Source organism: Dipodomys ordii, unplaced genomic scaffold (genome assembly GCF_000151885.1).
Source record: "Dipodomys ordii isolate 6190 unplaced genomic scaffold, Dord_2.0 Scaffold2, whole genome shotgun sequence".
NCBI lineage: Eukaryota > Metazoa > Chordata > Mammalia > Rodentia > Heteromyidae > Dipodomys > Dipodomys ordii.
In genome coordinates, this window is record NW_012267218.1 from 28,933,760 (window position 1) to 28,950,972 (window position 17,213).

Consider the following 17,213-nt stretch of genomic DNA (forward strand, 5'->3'; position numbering starts at 1 on the left):
GCTTCCTGGGCGCCCTGGAATCGCGGCGGCGCGCCTGGCGTGGGCCATGGAGGACGGCGTGCTGAAGGAGGGCTTCCTCGTGAAGCGGGTGAGTGTCCCCGAGCGTCGCCCCACCTGCGGGAGGGCACCGCGCGCCCAGCTCGGGTGCTGCGGGGGGGGGGGTCCGTCTGTCGGGCTGTGTGCCCGCGGGGACCACAGGGTGGCACGTCGATGCTGGCACCAAGGCAGATTCGGGGGTGCGCGAGGGAGGGGGACCAGCACCGGCCAGGGAGAGATTTCTAGCGTGGTCTGTGAACTTTGTGGTGCACCCCCCCATCCCCACAGACAGACAGACAGACAGACAGACAGACCCCAGTACACACACACACACTCACACACACACACACACACACACGAACACACACACGAATACCATGACTGAGAGGCAGGGAGGAGGTGAACAGGTACAGAAGTGCAGTTGGAAAGAAAGAAAACTTCTAGTGTTTGGTTTAACTCATTGGGATAACTATGGCTGCTAACCATTTGGTGTATATTTTAAAATAGCATTAGAGACTTTTGAGGTGGCAGATCTATCTGTTATCCTGATCTGATCATTACACATTGTATACGTGTATTGAAAAGTACATGTATTGATAGGTACAAATAGTATGTCAACTTAAAAACAAAAATAAAAAAGAAATTATGAGTTGTATACTATTTACATACATTGGATTAAAGCAAGGAGCCTGTGTCCTATAGTTTACCATATGGGAGGAAGGAGAAATACTGTTGTATCTTTTCTTTTTGTCCATCATGGGGCTTGAACTCTGGGCCTGGGCACTGTCCCTGAGCACTTCAGCTCACTCTACCACTTGAGCCACAGCACCACTTCCAGTTTTCTGGTGATTCCAGATAAGAGTCTCATGGACTTTCCTGCCTGGGTTGACTTTGAACTGCAATCTTTAGATCTCAGCCTCCTGAGTAGCCTGGATTACAGGTATGAGCCACCGGGTCCTGGCTTGCTGTTGTTTTTTTTAGACAGTCTTGCACATTGTCTTGAATAAACATCCCAAAAGCCCTTTTGCCAAAAGGCAAACGAAAGCTGGAAAACTGGGAAAGGTTAAATGACTTGCTCTGGGTTATGGAGAAAGTCAGTGGTGGAGCCAATATCAAAGCCCCTCAGGCTGCCTCTGCCACAACCTCCTCTGACTCTTCCTAGCTACCAAGTACCATGTACAATGGGTATTGCTACAGATGAAGAAATTAGACAGGAGTTAGAGGGTTAGACAGATGCGGCAGCGTGTCCAGAGCTAGTGTGACATGGCATGAGAACTCTTCAGTCTTTCCCCATCACCTCACGTTGCCCACCAAAAGCAAGGGTCCAATCAAAAACAGAATGTCTAGCCGGGTGCCAGTGGTTCATGCCTGTAATCCCAGCTACTCAGGAGGCTGACATCTGAGGATCATGGTTCAAAGCTAGCCCAGGCAGGAAAGTCTGTGAGATTCTTCTCTCCAATTAACTACCAGAAAACCAGAAGTGGTGCTGTGGCTCAAGTGGTAGAGCACTTGCTTTGAGCTGACGAGCTGAGGGACAGCACCCAGGCCGAGTTTAAGCCCCACAACAGACAGAACAAACGAACAAACAAAAAACCCAGGTTATCTGGGATTGAAGTAGACAATGATTGAAAGAGCAGCTGAAAGAGGAAGTCAGATACTTTAAAAATTATTTTTAGGGCTGTAGCTCTGTGGTGGAGGCTTGCTCAGCATGCATTGAGATCCAGGGTCTGATTTCTAGCACCCAGAAAAATAACTTTAACTTTGATATTAACTCAAACTTGAACTTTGATAAATTTGGGCCTGAAACTTTTGACTTTTCTGACTTTATACCTTTGAGAGATAACAAGGGACAAAGAGACCATCCCTCTCACTCACTGCCTCACCTGGTGGTCTTCTCAGCTTCATCAGCCGAAAAGGTTCAAGGCATGTTCATATACCATGTTTGCTTTATGTTGCTCCGTATTTGATTAGGAGGATAGGTGTAGTTTGCACGAAGCTATAAGCAAGGAGGGTAAGAAGCTGAGGCCAGATCAAGGTTCAGAGTGGATATAAGCCTGTCCACAATAGCAAGCCCACTCTGTGTTCTCCTGAGTGAACTGGAAGGGTCCCTTGGGGGGTCTGTGGCGGGGGCTGCACCTCAGAGTGACAACAGGTGAGGAACTTCTGCCGCTTCTCACTGTCTTGTCGCTTGTAGGGTGATGGTGTGAATTTTGGTTTATTGTTGGTTGCTGGACTCTGGTTAGGGGTCTATGGAAGAGTGGAGTTGACTAGAGAGCAAACCCTTCAGATGGGGGTGTGTGGGTCTCCTCCTGCACCCCAGGAGATATTTGCATGACAGTTAGAGGGCTAATGGGTGCAGGGCCAAAATGTGGACAGGCAGGGAGGATGGGCATGTTCTTCTGCATGATCTAGTTAGGGGATCCAGGATGCAGACAAGTGAGGCAAGTCAGCAGGTCTGTCCTAAAGCTTATGGAAAAAACAGGGCTAGGCTGAAACCCTCCCCCTCAATGAGACAAACCCAAAGGGATTTAAAGCCTGACCCAGAGGCAAATGGAAGCCAGACCCAATCCCGCCCAGTGCGGGAGGCTAGCCCCAACACCCTGGCTGTGGTCACTATCTGCTGATCCAGCTATCACTGCTCTGTATCTCCTTTACTCCCAGAAGGAACAGAAGTCCTGTCCATGGGAGAGGTTTCAGGGCTGTAATAGCAGGAGTCGGAAGGTTTGGAGAGTTTATAGCCTAGAGGTAGGACAGGCCTGAGCTGGAAGCCAGGGAACAGAACAGTTATCAAGGGGCCATGCTGGAGTCAGGCAGGCAGAGGCATGAAGGATTTGGCTCTTAATCTGGTCCTGACAAGAAAGAAACCAGCTCCAAGCAAAAGGCAGGAAGCTCAATGGGTTTGGCTCTCTGGGAAGGAAAGGGCAGGAAGCCCAGGGCAGTGGGCTGGACTGGGTTGGACTGCTCTGCTTGGGAAGACAGCTGCTGGCCTCATAGTTCAGAGCAAAATGATGCTTTGCCCTGAGAATTGCACTGGTAGGTGTCTACCTTCAGAAGTACTGTACAAGCTTGATGAACAGAATGCTATTTATAAACCTGGAAATACAAACATGACCCTTCAAATAAGCACATGATTAGTTAGATGGCGGTTATGCATATAGTAAAAGGGCTTATAGTACTAGAATCTAAACAGTAAAAAGATACAAGATATGAGTAAAAGAAAAAAACATAATAGAAAATACACAGAAGGGGTTCTGAAGGCTGGAAGTTCCAAAGGCCAGGTGTGGGCAAGGCCTTGTTCAGCACTTCTGAGACTGGTCAGGAGAGGTTTTACCTGGCTAGCTTCTGGTGCTTGCTGACAATCTGGGGATTCTTTGGCTTATAGATCCGTTGTTATATGAGCACATGATTGTCATCTTCCCATGTATTTCTCAGCGTCTAAAATTTTCCTCTTCTCTAAGGCTACCAGTCATATTGCATTAGTGCCCAACTCTATGTGACTTCATCTTAATTTGATTACATCTGCAAAGATCTTATTTCTAAGTGTCACATTCACAGGTAGGTTAAGACTTTTTTTTCTTGTCGTTCATAGGGCTTGAACTCTGGGTCTGGGTGCTGTCCCTCAGCCCTTCAGCTCAAGGCTAGCGCTCTACCACTTGAGCCACAGCACCACTTCTGGTTTTCTGAGTGGCTATTTGGAGATAGAGTCTCACAGACTTTCCTGCCAGGGTTGGCTTTGAACCATGATCCTCAGATCTCAGCCTCCTGAGTAGCTAGGATTATAGGTATGAGCCACCAGAGCCCAGCTAGATTAGGATTTGAGGGAATTTAAAGTTCATCCCATAATCAATGCCATCTCTTTCTTTTTTAAATCTTGGGTAAGGCCTTCTTGGTCTCTATTTCCTCATCTTTAAAATAGCTACGTAGGAGGCTGAGAGCTGAGGATCGTGGCTTGAAGACAGCCCAGGCAGAAAAGTCCATAAAACTCTTATCCCCAATTAACTACCAAAAAATCCAGAAATGGAGCTTGTGGCTCGAGTGGTAGAGCACCAGCCTTGATGCAAAAGCTAAAGGACAGTGCCCAGGCCCTGAGTTCAAGCCCCAACACTGGCACAAAAAGAAACTCTCACCTTTTCCATAGTCTAGCTTGTGTACTTAGCACAGATACAGAATTATCAGGTCAAGGGAGTTGAATACATTTATGAGTGTCATCAGCTCTTTTGAATTTGATTCAGACATATCAAATCATCCGTCATTAACCTTTTTTTTTTTCTTTTGTCAGTTGTGGGGCTTGAACTCTGGGCTTGGGCGCTGTCCTTGGCGCTCTTCAGCTCAAGGCGAGCACTCTACCGCTTGAGCCACAGCGCCGCTTCTGATTTTCTAGTGGTTTTTTGGAGATAAGAGCTCATGGACTTTCCTGCCTGGGCTGGCTTTGAACCACGCCGCTCAGATTTCAGCCTCCTGAGTAGCTGGGATTACAGGCGTGAGTGACCGGGGTCCGGCTGTCATCAACCTTTCTTCTCAAACTTCTCTCCTTTGCTGTCAGCCTTCACTACTTGCTCATTACCCGTTCTGCTCTGGTGAGTGAACCATGGAGATTTCACTGAGGATATTAAACAAGCCAGAAATCTGGGTGCAGCTAGACAATCAAGCTGCAGTGTTAACAAAGCTGGGGAGGAGGTGGTCCCATAGAAATGCCCAGTGGCTCTGAAGCCAGCATCATTCCTATCAGAAGATGTTGGATACTGTCCTTACTCATTTCATGGCTTGGCTGTCAGAAGAAACTGTACCTCTACTGCTGTCCTCACCAAAGTTTCTAATTCGCCATAGAGTAGCAGTGCTCTATGCTTATGATTAGCAGAAGCTTGGTCATCTCTTGTCTCCCTAAGTGCAAGGGATTCCTAAAAGTATAACATTTTGTCCAAGAGAGAACACCACCGCTATGCTGTATTTATGCTCGCCATCTGTTGGTTAGATTCTCTCCCCCTATACCTCAACTCCCTTCCTCTTCTCCCTATTGCATTAGGGTGCCAGGGCCACCAGAGTGAGATGGAGCAGCTTCCTTTCTTTTATACATCAGAAGTCAGTTTCTTTGTGTTCCAGAGGCTGGAACTCAGATGGCTCAGATCAAGGTTTAGAGAGGTTTGATTCCTCCTGAGGATTTTCCTCTCAGTTGCTGATGGCTTCGTGCCTGTGTTTGCAGTCTTTTCTGGGTCTGAACACATCCCTAGTGGTGTTTCTCTGGGCCCAAACTCCTCTTCCTTACAAGAGCAGCAGTCCAGATTGGACTTTGGCTCTATTTTAACTTAACTAACTCTTCAAAGTCCCTATTTTCTTTCTTCCTTTTTTTTTTTTTTGGTGGTCATGGGACTTGAACTCTGGGCCTGGGCGCTGTCCCTCAGCTCTTCAGCTCAACGCGAATGCTCTACCGCTTGAGCCACGGCGCCACTTCTGGTTTTCTAGTGATGTATTGGAGATAATAGTCTAACTGACTTTCTTGCCCAGGCTGGCTTTGAACTGTGATCCTCAGATCTCAGCCGCCTGAGTAGCGAGGATTACAGGCGTAAGCCACTGGCGTCCGGCTTCAAAGTCCCTATTTTCAAATACAGTCATATGCTGAGTTTATTGGGGTTACAGCTTCAGCAGATCAATGTAAAGGGGCACACAGTTCATTCCATCGACTCAGGATGTATTATTCTCTCCCTCCACCAGCTACAGCTTTGTATGCCAGCAATCGACTGCCTTAAATCTGTGTGAGTGTGTGTGAGTGTGTGTGTGTGTGTGTGTGTGTGTGTGTGTATGAATGTTGGTTCTGGGACTTGAACTAAGGGCCTGGGTGCCGTCCCTGACCTTTTATGCTCAAGGCTAGTACTCTACCACTTTGAGCCATAATGCCACTTCAGCTTTCTGAAGAGTCTCAGACTTTCCTGCTCAGTCTGGCGTCAAATTGCAATCCTTGTATCTCAGCCTCCAGAGTAGCTAGGATCACAGGCGTGAGCCACCAGTGCCCAGTCCGCCTTGAATTCTTAAGCACCCAGACACCCCAGACCAGCCATGCCAATGTTCCCAAACCTCCTCAAGTAGGGTGCTTGTAGGAAATGGGGACTTGGGCCTAGATTCTATGGGTAGCTGTAGAGAGTCAGATCCAAATCTTTTTTGCTTCTTTAAACTTGTGTGCATGTATCAGGTAAAATTGTCAACCTCAGGCTACATCTAGATTCTCCTTCAGGAAGAAAGCTAAGAGAGCATGCTCTAGTCAGATTGACTTTGTTACAAGCTTTGTTTGGTTGCCATAGTAAATTCTGCTTGGGTTCAGATCAGTACCCAACCAAGCACAGTAGTGTGCACACACAGCTCTGGTACAGACTGGTCCTTCCACAACTGATTCTCTAACCCCTCACAGTATAGGCCAGGCATGGAATGGTCACAGCACTGCACCTGTGAGAAGGGATGGAAATGAGTGAATTAGGGGAAGGCTTTGATGTGGGTAAAGTACATCTCTTAGGATTAAAACCGTATCCTAAAGTGGAAAATATGCCAAAGTGCTTTTCTTTTGTTTTCTTTCTTCCTTCCTTCTTCCCTTTCTTCCCTCCCTTCCTCTCTCCTTCCTTCCTTCCCTCCTTCTTTCCTTCCTCCCTCCCTCCCTTCTTTTTTTTCTTTTTCTTTCTTGCCTTCTTTCTTGTACTGGAATTTAAATTTGGAGCCTCAAGCTTGCTTGGCTTGTTTGCTCGGTTGACTGACATTATACCATTTGAGTCATACCTCCAGCTGGCTTTTTTTGCTAGTTATTTTGGAGATGAAGTTTATTAGACTTTTTTTTTTTTGGCCTGGACTGACTTTACACCATGATCCTCTGAATCTCAGCCTCCTGAGTAGCTAACATTACAGACCTGAGTCACCAGCTAGCATTACAGACCTGAGCCACCAGCACCTAAGAAGGTTTTTTCTGAGTGTGTGCCAAGCTCATTCCTTTCTGATCACTCCATAAACTTTCCTCCATCCACTGGTCTGTTCTAGAAAGAAGCTCTCTGCCCATACCCAACTATCTTGAATGTTTGCTTCATGATTCACTTGGGAATCCCCCCAAACTACCTTCCAATACTTGCCACTGTTGATTAGGTAAGACTATGAAGGCCCTTAGTACTGCAATACAGTCATAGATCAACTTTACAGATAGCTCACATATTTTGACTAGTAACAATTTCTCCAAGAATTATATTTCAACGTGAAAATAAAGCACAGGTACAGATTAAAATATATACAACAGAAAAGTGGTAAATAGGGGCTGGGAATGCAGCTCAGTGGTAGCTTGCCTTGCATTCATGAGGCCCTGGGTTCGATTCTTCAGCACCACATAAGCAGAAAAAGCTGGACGTAGTGCTCAAGTAGTGGCTCAAGTGGTAGAGGGCTCACCTTGGGCTGAAGAGCTGAGGGACAGCGCCCAGGCCCAGAGTTCAGGCCCCATGACTGGCAAAAAAAAAAAAAAGAAAAGAAAAGTGGAAAGTAAATTATACATTCACATAGTGATGACTGAAGAATATATTTTAAGAAACTTAATTCTGTGAGACAGTGCTCAGCATGAGAACACAAAGCTAAAAAATATAGATATATGTAATATTGTCCTAATTAAAAAAATCATAAAGTAAAGGCAAATGGAAAAAATACAAGAAGAAAATACCAAATATTAGTGATGATGGCTGTCTCCTAGTAGCAGATTATAGGGATTGATTATTCTCTTCCTTATATGTTGCAGTTTAAGACTTATGACAAGAAGTTACAGGTGTATCTCAGAGGTAAAGTGGTTAATATATGAGAGGCCCTGAGTTCAATCCCTAGCTCTACACACACACACACACACACACACACACACACACACACACACACACACACACATTTATAATGGGAGAAAAATCAAATAAAACAAGTCCAATAGGAAGTAGAAGGTTAATGCCAGAGGTTTTGGTTACATCTCAAAAGAGATGACTAAGAGAGAGCCAGATTCAGATTAAAGTACTGTTGGACAGCTGTGTCTCTGTAGAGTCTGGTTGCTTGAGAAACAGGATTCCTCTCCCTGCTCGTAATTTTCTCCCCTCAACCACCTCTCCTCTTGCTTTCTTTCCTGTCTGTCCATAGGGTCACATTGTCCACAACTGGAAGGCACGGTGGTTCATCCTTCGGCAGAACACATTGCTCTATTACAAGCTTGAGGGTGGTCGGAGAATGACAACCCCCAAGGGCCGGATCCTTCTGGATGGCTGCACTATCACCTGCCCCTGCCTGGAGTATGAAAACCGACCAGTAAGTGATTGACTCTGCTGTCTAACTTTCTGTCCAAGCTGCTCCTCCTGGATCCCGCCCCCCACCCCTCTTTGGTCTCTTCGGGGAAGTTGGGCCATGGAAAGAGCTCAGAGATATAATTGAATGATTTACATTCAAATCCTGGCTCTGCCACAAACCATGTTTGTGACTTTGGGCACGTTGTTAAACCTCTCTTAGCTTCCATTTGTCATCTAAAAAATGAGATAAAATGATTGGGCCTGAATATCTCACATGATCTGATGAGGATATCATGAAAGTTTTGTTTTTTGTTTTTGTTTTTTGATCTGGTCTTGGGGCCTGAACTCTGGGCCTGGGCGCTGTCCCTCAGCTCTTCAGCTCAAGGCTAGCACTCTACCACTTGAGCCACAGTGCCACTTCCGGCTCTTTTCTTTTTTGCCTATGTGGTGCTGAGGAATCGAACCCAGGGCCTCAGGCATGCAAGGCAAGCGCTCTACCACTGAGTCAACTTCCCAGCCCGATCATGAAAGTTTTGGTCTGTTACTAAAAACAACAACAACTTCATAACTGCTGGGTACTGGTGGCTCAAGCCTGTCATCCTAGCTACTCAGGAAGCTGAGATTTGAGGATTGAAGTTCAAAGCCAGCCCAGGCAGGAAAGTCCATGACACTCCTATCTATTGACCAATTAATTAGTTTAAATCTCTTAATCAGCAAAAAGCTAAAAGGTATATTATGGCCCAAGTGGTAGAGCACAAGCCTTGAGTGGAAAAGCTAAGGGACAGGGTCAAGATCATGAGTTCAAATCCAGTACTGGCACAAGAATTAAAAAAAAGAGAGAAAGTCTTTCTTAGGAGACCACATATATCCAGTCACTGGATGATTTCCAAATGAATCTGTAAGGATCCATTGTTGGCAAGGGGCTTGGTGTATATGGCTTGGATCAACTGTGACTGTATCATTTCTCCTGCCAATAGTCTCTTTCCTGCTCTGCTTCATGGTGCTATTCTGATCGGCTATCTCTTTCCACAGCTCCTTATTAAGCTGAAGACCCGGACTTCCACGGAGTACTTCCTGGAGGCCTGTTCTCGAGAGGAGAGGGACGCCTGGGCCTTTGAGATCACAGGGGCGATCCATGCAGGGCAGCCGGGGAAGGTGCAGCAACTCCACATCCTGAAAAACTCCTTCAAGCTGCCCCCTCACATCAGCCTGCAGTGAGTGCCTGGCCTGCCTGGCCCCTTCGCCCAGCCTGGCCTCAGTGCAGCCTACTGTGTATGCTGTGCTTAGCAGAGGCATTGCAGGAAGAAACAAGGGCTCATCTCATGGGTCTTGTATGCTGCATATATAAGTAAAAATGAGACAAGATCTGCCAGTGGCAGCAATTGTGCCATAGAGAAGGAAAACCAGGCAGGTGGAGGTGAGATTGTAGTGAGAGGAATTTCCATCGTGGAACCTCACACCCCTCCCTCCCCACCCGCCTCAGCTCCAGGCAGCCCTATAATTACACTTATCAGACATGTGGAGTGAGTTCATTCCTGAGCTCATAAAATTCCGCATGCAGCACTATAGTATAATCTTGGTAGAATACTTGCTTTGGCTCTGAGTCCACTGCTAAGCTGCAGGCAGGTGAGGAAGGTGCAGGGAAGGGTGGATTTCCAGAGCTGTGGGATGTGGAGAAGCCTCTGGAGGAGTTCAGACTGCACACAACAGCCCATAAGGAACCAGACTGAGTGTTAAGGAATCAGTTTCTCACTTGTAGTTGTCAGTGTGATAAGGGTCTCCTCTCTTTCACATTCCTTCCATATAGTCGTATTGTGGACAAGATGCATGACAGCAGCAGTGGAATCCGGCCAAGTCCCAACATGGAGCAGGGAAGCACCTACAAGAAGACCTTTCTGGGTGAGCCTAACTGTCCCAGGGAGATTTGGGGCCTGGTGATGGAGATGAGATCGAGGCATCAGCCAAGAGTCTGACCAGCCCAGATTGAGACCAGGGTTGCCTGACGAGCAATAGGTTGGCTTGACATGGCCACATGTGGGTATAGCTGTGGCTCTGTGTAGCTGCTATAGAGAGGTCTGAGGCTTTCCAGGAACTTTCGGTCAATAAAGTCATTGACCAAGCCCTGTAAGGTGTTGACTGGGCTTGCAGCCTCTGTCTGACAGGTGTTTCCCTTGCCCTGGCACAGGCTCCTCCCTGGTGGATTGGCTCATCTCCAACAGCTTTGCAGCAAGCCGTTTGGAGGCTGTGACTCTGGCTTCAGTGCTCATGGAGGAGAATTTCCTCAGGCCTGTGGGAGTCCGGAGCATGGGAGCCATCCGCTCCGGGGATCTAGCCGAGCAGTTCCTGGATGACTCCACGGCCTTGTATACTTTTGTAAGTTAGGGATGGGCCCTTCTTGCTACTGGGACACAGGGAAGGAAACAGGAAGAGGAGAATGGGAGGGAGTGTACACTGTGGTGGGGAGGGGCCAAGGGTGTAGGGCACAGCTTTACCCCAAGGGAGCAAGGGGGTTCTATATTGAAGAATTCCACTTTCCCTCACAGTCCCCATACCCTTGGCCTGGGTATCTTTGGTGACAAGTCCTCTCCTTTCCCTCTAGGCTGAGAGCTATAAAAAGAAGATAAGCCCCAAGGAAGAAATTAGTCTCAGCACCATGGAGTTAAGTGGTACAGTGATCAAACAAGGTTATCTAGCCAAACAGGTATGGCTGCCTTTGGGAGGAGAAGATGGACAGTGGGCACATTTATGGGAGGTGGGAATGAACCCAGAGGGGAGACAGGGACTGAGAACACTCTTTGCCAGCAGAATCCACAGGAATTGGGTCAGAGATGTGTGTGTTCGCTCCTCCCCCCCACCCCCATACTAGACACAAAGGTTGCTCTAGAAAGACTAACACACATGTAATTATCACATAGAAAAGTGACTTCTGCATAACTGCTGGATTCACATGTTGTTACCTGCTTCTTCTCTGCTCTAAGATTCTTTACCATCCATATAGCTGCGTATCTACTGTGTCTTTCTTCTGGACCTGACAAGGTCCTTGCTGAGGGAGGCAATGTGGAGCAGGAAAGGGTGTGGAGAGAGAACGAGCTAAGGAAGTTTTGGGATATGATTTTTTTTTATTTGTGAACATACTGTACAGAGGGGTTACAATTACATGGGCAGGATAATGCGTACATTTCTTACCAAGCATTGCAGCCTCCTCCTTTGGTTTACCCTTCACATCCCTTCCCAGCCTCCCCCCTCCCCCCTGGGATATGATTTGAGGCAAAAAAGAAGTCAGTCTCCTTTCTCTCTCTCACACACATATACATCAATATCTTATGCATTTTAGATTATATCATACATTAAAGCTAATCATTTCCTTTTCTGGTTTAGAATGCTGTAACCATTTTACTGTGTATGTGCATACACATGTAACACACACAAATAAAGATGCACCGTAGGTTTGTTTTTGGGCTAAGTTGACCCTTACAGGGTTGGTGCATTGGGTTCAGATGGACCCATAAGCTTTCAGTCCAGTTGACACCTGCTTCTTTTTTTTAAAAAATTTTTTTCATTTGGGGATTAAACCCAGAGCCTTGCACATGCTAAGCCAGTGCTTTACTTCTGAGCCATTGCTCCAGTCCCATCCCTCTCTTTCTTAATGCCCCAAGTGATTTCAGAGTAATGAACCGCATTTCTTCTGGCGCTAACTCTCCTTAGCTTTGTTAACCAAATGTATTTTTTTTTTTTTGGTCGGTCATGGGGCTTGAACTTTGGGCTTGGACGTTGTCCCTGCGCTCTTCAGCTCTCTACCACTTGAGCCACAGCGCCACTTCAGGTTTTCTAGTGGCTTATTGGAGATAAGAGTCTCATGGAGGGGCTGGGAAGGTGGCTCAGTGGTAGAGCACTTGCCTTGCATGCATGAGGCCCTGGGTTTGATTCCTCAGCACCACATAAGCAAAAAGAAAAAAGCCGGAAGTGGCGCTTTGGCTCAAGTGGTAGAGCGCTAGCCTTGAGCTGAAGAGCTGAGGGACAGTGCCCAGGCCCAGAGTTCAGGCCCCAAGACCAGACCCCCCAGCCCAAAAAAAAAAAGTCTCATGGATTTTCCTGCCCAGGATGGCTTTGAACGGTAATCCTCAGATCTTAGCCTCCTGAGTAGCTAGGATTACAGGTGTGAGCCACTGGCGCCCGGCTCAAATGTATTTTTTCCCCCTCTTGTCTGAGACCAGGACTCAGAACTTCTATATGATGCTTGCTTTTGCTCATTGGCTGATGCTCTACCACCTGAGCCACACCTCGAACCCTGTGAGAGTGTTTTTGCATCACTAAGCAAGGGGATCCTGTCAGGCAAAGGCCAGGACATGTCACTGAAATCCTTGCCTTTCCTGCAGACTGTCTTTAGAATGTAGTTGCATTGGGACCTGCTGGATTGTTGGGATTTGGCAACAGGTAGATGTGTAGAAGCAAGCAAAAAAAATAATGTAGAACTATCACTAGTTAGTTTGAACCATTTCTTTGTTTCAGGGGCACAAAATTAAAAACTGGAAGGTACGTCGCTTTGTTCTGAGGAAGGACCCCGCTTTCCTGCATTATTATGACCCTTCCAAAGTGAGTACTGTGCACTGCCCTGGGGCTGCGCAGCTCCCAGACCCCTTCCAGCAGAGCAGGCTGGGCCATGCTTACTTCCCGATTCATGTCTCCCAGGCACTGTCTTTCCTCCCACAGGCAAGATCCTCTTTTCTCCTGTCACAGGGTTGCCTGCTCAGTGAGTGGATTCTTGTGTGCCCTTCCCCATTTCCTGTGGGCAAGGGTCTTCACATCAGAGGAAAAGCATCTTTCACCTTCCACAAAGCCTGCTTTGTGGAGGCTGATGATGAGACTCAGAAGTGGTACTTCTCAGACTCCCTTCATTTTCTGTCCAAGGATCCGATGGATTATGCCTCCCTCAATTTCTGTTCTTACCTTTCACTGTGAAGTTTCTTTTTTTTTTTCCTTTTCCTTCCCTTTTCTCTCCTTCCTTCCTTCCTTTCTTCCTTTTCCTTTATTCCTTTCCTTTCTTTCTTCCTTTTCTTTCTTTCTTCCCTTCCTTCCTTCCTTTCTCTCTCTCTCTCTCTCTCTCTTTCTCTCTCTCTCTCTTCTTTCATTGTTGGTTGTTTGGCTTGAACTCTGGGCATGGGCACTGTCCCTGAGCTCTTCAGCTCAAAGGGAGCACTCTATCACTTGAGCTACAGCGCCACTTCTGGTTTTCTGGTGGTTAATTGGAGATAAGAGTCTCATGGACTTCCCTGCCTGGGCTGGCTTTGAGACCTTGCCTTCTGAATAGCTAGGATTACAGGCGCGAGCCACTGGTGCCTGGCTTGAAGTTTCTGTTTATTATATAATTTTTTTTTGGGTCCGGTCTTGGGGCCTGAACTCTGGGCCTGGGCACTGTCCCTCAGCTCTTCAGCTCAAGGCTAGCGCTCTACCACTTGAGCCAAAGCGCCACTTCCGGCTTTTTTCTTTTTGCTTATGTGGTGCTGAGGAATCGAACCCAGGGCCTCATGCATGCAAGGCAAGCGCTCTACCACTGAGCAACCTTCCCAGCCCTATTATATAATATTTAATCCAGAAGTCACTTATTATTTTTTTTGGTACCAGTACTAGGGCTTGTACTCAGGGCCCAGGTGCTGTCCCTTAGCCTTTTTTTGCTCAACGCTGGCATACTACCTCTTGAGCCACAGCTCCACTTCTGGATGTTTGCTAGTTAATTGGAGCAATCCTAGCTAGTCAGGAGGCTGAGATCTGAGGATTGTGTTAAAGCCAGCAGGGGCGGGACTGGCCATGAGACAGTGAATAGATGGCAGTGCCCTTGTCCCTAAGTCTTCAGTTAGGAACTTCTAATCAAAGCCAAGAGCTTGCTAAGGCCCCCTGAGACCCTGTCAGGCTGAGAGGATGTCATTTAAAGCCAACTTTTGTCTCCTTTCTGAGGGTGCCCCCCTCCCTCTAGTGTAGTAGTATATCTGTTCTTCTTCTGAACTTGCCCTCCCTGGGCATCTAAGAGGCATTTCTGATACTGTTAACTGCTTTGTTTTTTGTGCTCTCTTTCTTGCTTTGCTCATGTCTCAGGATAAAACTAATGATTAATTGAAGGAACTCTGAGGCCTGAGACACCTTATATGTAAAATTGCTTGGAATCATCCAGATATCATAAATCACAGCTTTGTGTCTTGCAGTTTCAATGTTCAGCAATATCTGTTTTTCAGAAATGAGTACTATAAGCACTTTTTTTTTTGGTTGGTTGTGGGGCTTGAACTCTGGGATGGGGCGCTGTTCCTCAGCTCTTCAGTTCAAGGCAAGTGCTCTACCACTTGAGCCATAGTACCACTTCCAGTTTTCTAATGGTTTATTGGAGATGAGTCTCACGGACTTTCCTGACTGGGCTGGCTTTGAACTGTGATCCTCAGATCTCAGCCTCCTGAGTAGCTAGGATGGTTAAGTGTGAGCTACCTGTGTCCAGCTAGCACATTATTATTTTTTTTCTGATTGGTAGTAAAAGGCACCTAAGGATTAAGCAAAAAAGCATGCTTCTCTTGGTAGTGTGCTCAGTCTGACTGTTGGAATTCAGTTCCAGGAATGCAAAGCAGACCTGGGGTTGGCACTGTTGCTACTGGCTTTGAAACAAAGGGGCTCAAACCTCCTCATTGGTATTATGATTTGATCACATGATGCTGGCATTCAGCCTCATCTCTCTCTTACAAGTGACCTGAAGTGATTTGTGTAGCAGGCCTGACAAGATGGTTATGAGAGGGTATGGCTCTTCTCTGTGTGTGTTCACAAAATCCCTAATTAGGTCTCTTTCCCTCTGCAGGAAGAGAACAGGCCAGTCGGTGGGTTTTCTCTTCGTGGTTCACTTGTGTCAGCTCTGGAAGATAATGGTGTTCCAACTGGTAAGGTGCAACTTTGGCCCTGGCTTGAAGATCTAGGTGGCTTTCCTTCTGTAAGGAGAGACAGAGCTTTGGGAGCCAAGTAGGGCTTCCCTCTGTGAGACATGAATGGTGGGAGTTTTGAAGCCATTTTCAGAAATAGAGGAAAGAGCATATGAAGCATTCTAAGTGTTTTGAGAATACAACTAAATAGCTAGGTATGCCTATAATACCAGCACCTGAGGTGAGTCTGAAGCCATCTTGGGTTACAGAATATGACCCTGACCCCAAAGAAGCTCCCAAATGGCCTATCATGCCTAAGTTCAAACCCCAGAAGCCTCAAAAACCAACCTCTAAGAAGGTTATGCTTAAAGAATGTAACTGAGTAAGCCTTGTTTCCCCATCATTTCTACACAGGTGGCCCATAAGCTTCCACTTAGCAGTTAAGACTTACATAGTGCTTTAACATGAACTAACACTTTCATGTGTTATCATACTAATTTCACAATCATCAGCGGTGGTAGGAAGACAGTATTCTTCCCCATCTTAGGGATGTGGAAATTGGTGTCAAATAATTTGAAACCAAACACAAAATGCTTACTTTGAACATATCACTCTTCGACTACAACTGTTAAGTTTGTGACTAGCTCAAGGTAAGTTAAGAGGCTGTCCTGTCCAGCAATGTGGAAGCCTTAAATTGCTGGGGAGGGAGAAGAGGAAGGCATTATCTCTGGTGAGATGCCAGACTCTACCCAATTTGTATGTAAGAAGCAGAGCACTTCATTGTTTTTGTCTAGTTTCAGCTGCTTCCAGCCGAAAGTAGATATTTAATCACTTTTATTTTTCTGCATAGGGGTTAAAGGAAATGTCCAAGGAAATCTCTTCAAAGTGATTACTAAGGATGATACACACTATTACATCCAGGCCAGTAGCAAGGCTGAACGAGCAGAGTGGATTGAAGCTATCAAAAAGCTAACCTGACAAGGAAGAAACTAAGTAGGACCAGGAGTCCTCCCAACTCCCTCCTACAACAGAATGCAGACAGGGATTTCCTGGAGAATGCATGTTGTTGACTGTGATTCAGGACTGGGGATGTGGCTCAGTGGTGGAGGGCCTAACAGGCCTGAGGTGCTGGGTTTGATTTCTAACAATGGAAAAGATGTTAACACTGTACATTTGCATTGTTTTGGAGACTGCTCAAGATGTTGCTCAGATGACAAGCTGCGGTGGTGCTATTTCCTTCCCCATCTACCCATTATCAACCTGGAAAGCTGAAACAGCCATTAGGTGTTGCATCTTGATTCTTGCCCACCAGGACAGTTGTGTCCTTAGGCATTACTTTGTTGGAACACTAACACTAGCCAAGCTGTAATATTAAATAAAAATAGTGTCAAGGCAGCTGTCTCTTAAATTATACCGACAACTCCTATCTCCTTTGGAATGAATAAGCATCAACATTTCTGGCTGTTATAACTGGCTGTACAAAGTCTGAAGTTTTCAAACATTTCCCAAATCCCTATAGCTCTGTGTAGTATGCAAGCTGGCTACAGAAATATTTCAGGTAATCTGTCACCAAGACATCTCATCTTAAAAGTTGGGCTGCTGGCAAAACTTTGAAGAGAGGACATTGTTTTGTTTTAGAAAATAAGCTTGCATAAGTACTATGAGATGTGGAAAGGAAGTCATGGATTCACCTAGAGAAACTTGACATACAAAGCCAAATAAAACCTCAAGCAGTTGGGCACTGGTAGCTTATGCTTGTAACCCTAGCTACTGAGGTCTAAGGATTGGAGTTCAAAGCCAGCCCAGGAAGTCTGTGAGGCTCTTTACTAAACAAGCTGGAAGTGGAGCTGTGGTTCGAGGGGTAGAGTACTAGCCAAGAGCAGACCCTGGGTTCAAGCCTTAGGGCCAGTACAATTGAAAAAAGTTTCCCATGAGATTTTTCTTAACAGGCAAACATGGCCGGGCACCTGTGGCTCAGGCCAGTAATCCTAGCTACTCAGGAGGCTGAGATCTG

General features: G+C 46.4%; 1 protein-coding gene across 1 annotated transcript; it reads left to right on the forward strand.

Annotated features, from left to right (window-relative positions):
* The first annotated feature begins 11 nt into the window (after positions 1-11).
* Plek2 (pleckstrin 2) lies at positions 12-16,601 on the forward strand. Its single transcript, XM_013013993.1, has 9 exons — positions 12-88; positions 8,167-8,331; positions 9,342-9,523; positions 10,117-10,208; positions 10,495-10,682; positions 10,909-11,010; positions 12,819-12,902; positions 15,142-15,220; positions 16,050-16,601. Exons 1-9 carry the CDS (start codon positions 47-49, stop codon positions 16,175-16,177), a joined length of 1,062 nt encoding a protein of 353 aa, XP_012869447.1. The 5' UTR covers positions 12-46; the 3' UTR covers positions 16,178-16,601.
* The last annotated feature ends 612 nt before the right edge of the window (positions 16,602-17,213 follow it).

Excerpts from the sequence above, each read along its gene's own strand:
- Plek2 (XM_013013993.1), top strand. The coding sequence starts at position 47 with ATGGAGGACGGCGTGCTGAAGGAGGGCTTCCTCGTGAAGCGG. Across the intron at positions 89-8,166 it reads AGGGCTTCCTCGTGAAGCGG|GGTCACATTGTCCACAACTG; the intron begins GTGAGTGTCCCC and ends GTCTGTCCATAG. Across the intron at positions 8,332-9,341 it reads TGGAGTATGAAAACCGACCA|CTCCTTATTAAGCTGAAGAC; the intron begins GTAAGTGATTGA and ends CTCTTTCCACAG.